Here is a 7573-nt window from a genome sequence, read left to right as displayed (position 1 = left end):
TTCTTTATGCTACTACCATCAGCAGTTGTATCATCAATGAAGATAAATGAGCCAGTACCTTCAGCAGCCATACATGCCCAGGCCATAACACCCCCCACCACCGTGTTTCACAGATTAGTTGGTATGCTTTGGATCATGGGCAGTTCCTTCTCTCCTCCATACTTTGCTCTTGCCATCACTGATATGTTAATCCTTGTCTCATCTGTCCACAAGACCTTTTTCCAGAACTGTGGATGCTCTTTTAAGTACTTCTTGGCAAACTGTAACCTGGCCATCCTATTTTTGCGGCTAACCAGTGGTTTGCATCTTGCAGTGTGACATCTGTATTTCTGTTCATGAAGTCTTCTGCAGACAGTGGTCATTGACAAATTCACACCTGACTCCTGAAGAGCATTTCTGATCTGTCAGACAGGTGTCTGGGGATTTTTCTTTATTATAGAGATAATTCTTCTGTCATCAGCTGTGGAGGTCTTTCTTGGCCTGCCAGTCCCTTTACGGTTAGTAAGCTCACCAGTGCTCTCTTTCTTCTTAATGATGTTCCAAACAGTTGATTTTGGTAAGCCTAAGGTTTGGTTGATGTCTCTTAACAGTTTTATTCTTGTTTCTCAGTCTCATAGTGGCTTCTTTGACTTTCATTGGCACAACTTTGGTCCTCATGTTGATAAACAGCAAAGTAAAAAGTTTCCAAAGGTGATGGAAAGACTGGAGGAAAGACTAGGTGTTGAGAACTCTCTTATACCTGCATTAAGGAGGCAATTAAACACACCTGAGCAATTACAAACACCCGTGAAGCCATGTGTCCCAAACATTATGGTGCCCTGAAATGGGGGGGGACTATGTATACACACAGCTGTAATTTCTACATGGTGAAACCAAAATGTATAAAAATACCCTTTAATAAAATCTGACAATGTGCACTTTAACCACATGTGATTTTTTTTTTTCTATTACAAATCTCAAATTGTGGAGTACAGAGACAAATAAATAAATTATGGGTCTTTGTCCCAAACTTTATGGAGGGCCCTGTACGTTTTCCCTTTTTTTCATATATTTAATTGTTCTTTATCTCTCTACATCATTGTCTATATCTCTCGTTTCCCCTATCCTAACCAGTCTGAAGAAGGGTCTTGATCCGAAATGTCAACTATTCCTTCTCTAGAGATGGTGCCTGTCCTGCTGAGTTACTCCAGCTTTTTGTGTCTATCTCCCTGTGATCTCTGGGGCTTCAGTTTATTCCCATACTCCAAAGACATACTGGTTTGTGGATTAATTGGCTTTAGTAAAAATTGTTTTTAAAAATTCTCATGAGTGTAGTGCGGGTGTACAGGGTGATTGCTGGTCGGGGCAGACTCGGTGGGCCGAAGGGCCCGAATAGACCACTGGGTTTTCAAATGTGCCGTACCATTCATCAAATAGCCATCCACCTTCACCTTAAATATTTCTACTGTTCCAGCTTCTACCATCCTCTGTGAAAAAAAATCTACTTGCATCAGTTTTAAATGACCTACATCTAACAGTTATGTCTCCTTGTTTGAAACTAGCCACGAGTCAAAATATCCCCCATTTCTCCTCACCACTTTGGCTGTTTCATTCATCAACATTTCTGTAACTCACACTTTTATCCAGGGTGGGGTAGTTAACCCCACGCCCAACCCCCAACCTGGAGGACCATCACCAGAGGGGCAGAGGCAGACATAAAAAGTTGAATCAATAAGGCTAGGCTGGTGTTTAACATGCTCGGGAAGATCTGGAGCGCAAAACACATCTCAATCAACACAAAAATACGCATCTTTAACTCAAATGTGAAACAGGTGATGCTGTGTGGATCAGAGACACGGAAAACCGCAAAACACACTACAAACAGGCTGCAGACATTCATTAACACCTGCCTCAGGAGAATACTTAACATCTGGTGGGGAGACAAAGTAAGCAGTGTGGACCTGTGGAGAAGAACAAGCCAGGAGCCCATTGACTTACAAATTGGAAGGAGAAAGTGTAGTTGGATTGGACACACCCTCGGGAAACCTGCCACAAACATCACCCGGCAAGCCCTGAAATGGAACCCCCAAGGAAAAAGGAAAAGAGGTCGCCCCAGGAACAGCTGGAGAAGAGGTGTCCAGACGGAAATGTCTGAGAGTGGGCTCAACTGTGGAGATCTCGAAAGAACTTCCAACAACCGAGTGAGGTGGAGGACATTTGTCAATGGCCTATGCTCCCTAGAGGAGCAAAGGGCTTAAGAAGAAGAAGACCTTGGCTGTTGTTTCCTTAATTTAGGTTAGAGATTAAACGCAGAAACAGGCCCTTCGGCCCTTCGAGTGTGCGCCAACTAGCGATCCCCGCACATTAACGCTACCCTACACACACTAGGGAAATGTTCTTACATTTATACCACGACAATTAACCTACAAACCTGTACATCTTTAGAGTGCGGGAGGAAACTGAAGATCTCGGAGAAAACCCACACAGTCACGGCGAGAACCAACAAACTCCGTATAGCCAGCACCCGTCGTCGGGATCTCTGGCAAGGCAGCTATGCTCCCACTGCGCTACCGCCCCTTGTTTTATGTTATCCCAACTATGGGTGTCCTCCATTAAAGGTTCCCTTGAAGTTGTTCCTGCGACAATAGCATTGAAATCATCATTCAGTGAAGACAGGAGGCAGGGGTAAAGTTCGGTCTCAAACTTCACAATTTTAATTTCACTTTGCATTGAAGTAGATCTGAGAAAAGTGAACTGGTATTTAAATGTACAGCTCCGACTGCTTATGTAAAATGATAATCTTGTATTTAATCTTTTTAGATCGAAAAAAAAAATTATGTTCAAGTCTGTGACTAAATGCTTTTAATTGGCAGGAACAAGATCAGATAATGAATGATTCCATTTTGGGGAGCTGTACAGCTGTGCCCAGTGTAGTCCAGATACGTGGCAGTTGTATAACATGGTGTGGAAACTTTGGTTAAGAATTTAGAAATTGATGGCAGGGCTTTTCACAATCCCCGACACCTTTCCTGCCTTTTATAAATTGATTTAAAAATCTCAAATATCCGGTACCATGCCGCTGAAACATGTTGACGAATGCACTTTGGTGATCTGGTCATTTCCGCTGCTCTCGCTTTCCTGATTAAAACCGTGTGTTGATTTTTTTGGTCTTGCCACTTTCACACACAGCTCCCAGGCCACGATACGACCGTGAGAGTGACTCTGTTTCTCTGCTCTTTCAGCATTGGGATGACAGCCGAGTTGCTCATGCCTGCTGTAGAAACACCGTTCACAGCGACGATCTCATCCCCACACCTATGGAGAATAGAGAAAGTTAGACCCTGCTTCTTTGAACATGAAAGCTGCAAAGCACAAGTTATTTTAGTTGAGAGATACGGCGCGGAAAGAGGCCCTTCGGCCCACCGGGTCTGCAGCGACCAGCGATCACCGCACACTAACACTATCCTACACGCGCGCCAGGCACATTTTACATTTGCACCAAGCCAATTAACCGACAAACCTGTACGTCTTTGGAGTGTGGGAGGAGACCAAAGGTCTCCGAAAAAACCTCACGCTGTCTCGGGGAGAATGTACAAACTCCGTACAGACAGCACGCGTAGTCAGGATCAAACCTGGGTCTCTGGCGATGTAAGGCAGCATGTGCTTTGATAGTTATAAGAACAGCACACTGTTCGGTATTTGTTCTGCCACTCAATCAGATCTTGACTGATCCACTACTTACCTACATTTACCTTGGCTCTGCAATAAGTTATTTAACTAAAATGCATTGCTCAAAAACTGACTGGCTTTCACCTAAAGTCGTGACTTCTAGGTTCACCTATATGGCTTCCAACAGCAGCATTGAATTATAGGAAGGAGCACACCTCAAATCTCCCTCACTTTACTAGTTGCAAGCAGAAGGTGCTATGGAGATAAAAGTGTTCTTGACTAGATTATCGCTGCCACATTATTTGAGAGATAAATTATGGTTGTAAATTGCCCATTTATGTTCTCATACACAATGGCGAACACAAATGGCCACTTAGTTTCTATGTCTGTTCAGGACAATTAATATTGGAAGTGACCATTAGTGGGTCAAATGCTTTAGTGCACAATTGGTGCAGCCTGGAAACCGGCCCTTCGGCCCAACTTGTCCACACCGACCAACATGTCCCAGCTACGCTAATCTCATCTGCATGTGTTTGGCCCATATCCTTCCAAACCAATCTTATCCATGTACCTGTCTAACTGTTTCTAAATGTTGCGATAGTCCCTCAACTCCCTCCTCTGGCAGCTCATTCCATACACCCACCACCCTTTGTGTGGGAAAAAGTCACCCCCAGATTCTTATTGAGGAATCTATAAAGATTTACCTCCTCAACTTAAATCAATGTCCTCTGGTTCTCAATTTCCCTATTTTGGGCAAGAGACACTATGTGTCTACCTGATCTATTCCAAATGGAAATCAATCCAAATTGTCTTTCAACTGACCTAGCTGCAACCAGGATACGGATAAGAGGGAAGTATTTTAGGACCGAGATGAGAAAATCATTTTTTTTACACAGAGAATGGTGAATCTGTGGAATTCTCTGCCACAGAAGGTAGTTGAGGCCAGTTCATTGGGAGGGAGTTAGATGTGGCTAAAGGGATCAGGGGGTATGGAGAGAAGGCAGGGATGGGATACTGAGTTGGATGATCAGCCATGATCATATCGAATGGCGGTGCTGGCTCGAAGGGCCGAATGGCCTACTCCTGCACCTATTTTCTATGTAACCCCTTTTTTATAAAGAAGAAAATTGGGGTTAATGCTAACCACATTATTTAATGAGGCTACAGTTGTGATTTATTTAATCACAACTGTATGCATCATCTCTGGAAAATCATCCAGGAGGTAGCATCCAGGGCAGATAGTTGGACAGAGATGAAAAGACAGAAGGTGTGAGACAAAAGGATTGAAGTAAATTGTGAAGTCAGAGGAAGGAATGGAGCTGGAGGGGGAGGAGGGAAATGAGAGAAATAGGTGCATGTCCAGGTGGGGGAAGGGGGAGGCGGTTGTGTATTGGAAACCTCTTCACCAGCGGGTCAGGCAGCGTCTCTGGAGAGAAGGAATGGATGACGTTTCGGGTCGAGAACCTTCTTCAGACTAGCCAGGCTTTATCCTGCCCCCTCCTCTCTTCCGGCTTTCTTTCTCTTTCCTCTCCTCAGTCTGAAGAAAGATGCCGACCCAAAATGCCATCTATCCCATGTTCTCCAGAGCCGCTGCTTGTCCCACTGAATTGCTCCAGCACTTTGTGTCCTTGAGTTCTCACAGCAGTTTGCTTTTGCGCCACTTTCCAGCACCTGCCGTCTCGTGTGTGCCCAGAAAATAAGTTGATTTGTGGTGCTCATTTCAATTTAAAACAAGTAAATTCTGTGTGCTATCAATCTTTTAGGTCACTATGAACCTTTCAAAAAGTTGAAAATAGTGATACCAAACTCCTTTGTTTCTCAAGTCTTGTGATTTTGTTACCACTTCTGCCCATATTACTCCAACTGGAGTGTAACCAATGCCTAACGCACCAACGTATTCTCTGAGCATATCACCGTCTATATCTCTCGTTCCCCTCCATATAACCATATAACAATTACAGCACGGAAACAGGCCATCTCGACCCTTCTAGTCCGTGCCGAACACATAATCTCCCCTAGTCCCATATACCTGCGCTCAGACCATAACCCTCCATTCCCTTCCCATCCATATAACTATCCAATTATTTTTAAATGATAAAAACGAACCTGCCTCCACCACCTTCACTGGAAGCTCATTCCACACAGCTACCACTCTCTGAGTAAAGAAGTTCCCCCTCATGTTACCCCTAAACTTCAGTCCCTTAATTCTCATGTCATGTCCCCTTGTTTGAATCTTCCCTACTCTCAGTGGGAAAAGCTTTTCTCCTACTCCTACCCCTCACCCCCTGACTCTCAGTCTGAAGAAGGGTCCTGACCCGAAACGTCACCTATTCCTTTTCTCCAGAGATGCTGCCTGTCCTGCCAAGTTACACCAGCATTTTGTGTCTACCTTCGGTTTGAACCGGTTCCTTCCTACGCAAATTCTCTGAGCGTTACTGATGACGTGATTGAAAAGCTGCAGCCAAGTTATTATTTTTAGTGCAGCCAAGCATCACCTTGGTTGTTATTGAGTTTTAACTTACTTTAATCTACCATCAAAGTACGCTGGCGTGCCGGGTACAATGGTTTTGATGAAGAAAGGATGGTTTTCCTGGCTGTCCTCGAAGCCCCCAACAATGCTGAATCCCCAGCTTTCAGAGTTGCTCTTAAACAAAGTAATGTCTTTACAACAGTGAAGGTAACTGCAAAGGGAGAACAAAAAAAAGGTCAATATACGTTTCTGTGCGTTAAGATAATTCACGCTAAAGACACCATTTTGTTCAAGTCCAGCTATTGCAAGACAACAAATTTACGGTAATTCTTTGTATGAATTCTCTGCCTCAGAGGGCGGTGGAGGCAGGTTCTCTGGATGCTTTAGAGAGAGAGCTAGATAGGGCTCTTAAAGATAGCGGAGTCAGGGGATATGGGGAGAAGGCAGGAACGGGGTACAGATTGGGGATGATCAGCCATGATCACATTGAATGGCGGTGCTGGCTCGAAGGGCCGAATGGCCTACTCCTGCACCTATTGTCTATTGTCAACTAAATCAAGTTTAATCAACCTGATCAATTTTTAGTACAAAATTAATAGGTCTGTTTGTCAAGTACAACAACACAATTTAGGCACAAAATCCTGGAGTAACTCAGCCAGCGGTACAGGCAGCATCTCTGGAGAGAAGGAATATGTGACGTTTCGGTTTGAGACGCTTCTTCATTGTGTCTGTCTGAAGAAGGGTCTCGACCCAAAACACCCATTCCTTCTCTCCTGCGATACTGCCTGGCCCATTTTGTGTCTATCTGCCTGACCCACTGAGATACCTCAGCACCCTTAGTGTCCTTTTGTGGATTAACCAGTATCGGCAGTTCTTTGTTGCTACATGCTGATAATCAGTGATGTATAATGTCATAAGAGCAAGCCAACCTCACCTGTAGCTAATGCTACAAATCCTACCGAGGAAGCGCTGGGAACTTCATTACTTTAGTTATATTTCACATGTAAAATTCATTCATAACATAAGATAGACACAAAATGCTGGAGCAACTCTGACTGAGGAAGGGTCTCGACCCGAAACATCACCCATTCCTTCTCTCCACAGATGCTGCCTGCCCCGCTGAATTACTCCAGCATTTTGTGTCTATCTTTGGTGTAAACCAGCATCTGCAGTTCCTTCCTACACAACCCAATTTTTTTGGTTTGTGCATATGTGTAAGTCATATTTTGATCAGATTTTCAATTTTTGAATTATATCAACATTTTTCAAGGATACTGAATGGTCTTAAGTTTTAATAATCGGCTCCCTAGATCCGAAAAAATATGCAAACAACGTTATCCAATATTCCGGCCTGCACAGAGTGGATGTGGAGAGGAGAGGATGTTTCCACTAGTGGGAGAGTCCAGGTCCAGAGGTCACAGCCTCAGAATAAAAGGACGTACCTTCAGAAAGATG

At 44.0% G+C, this 7573-nt stretch overlaps 1 protein-coding gene across 2 annotated transcripts in view; it reads right to left on the bottom strand.

Moving 5' to 3' along the window:
- Window positions 1-2824: 2824 nt before the first annotated feature.
- The window catches only part of lnx2b (ligand of numb-protein X 2b), a 70883-nt gene continuing 66134 nt past the window's right edge, over window positions 2825-7573 (bottom strand). For both annotated transcript variants that reach the window (XM_055643542.1, XM_055643543.1), the window contains exons 9-10: window positions 6171-6329; window positions 2825-3294 (exon numbers count right to left, since the gene is read on the bottom strand). In XM_055643542.1, coding sequence (XP_055499517.1) covers window positions 3159-3294; window positions 6171-6329 — 295 coding nt within the window. In that variant the 3' untranslated portion in view covers window positions 2825-3158. The remainder of the gene's footprint in view (window positions 3295-6170; window positions 6330-7573) is intronic.

Source organism: Leucoraja erinacea, chromosome 12 (assembly GCF_028641065.1).
Source record: "Leucoraja erinacea ecotype New England chromosome 12, Leri_hhj_1, whole genome shotgun sequence".
NCBI lineage: Eukaryota > Metazoa > Chordata > Chondrichthyes > Rajiformes > Rajidae > Leucoraja > Leucoraja erinaceus.
Note: the sequence above shows the minus strand (reverse complement) of the source record. Positions and strands in the feature narration are given on the sequence as shown.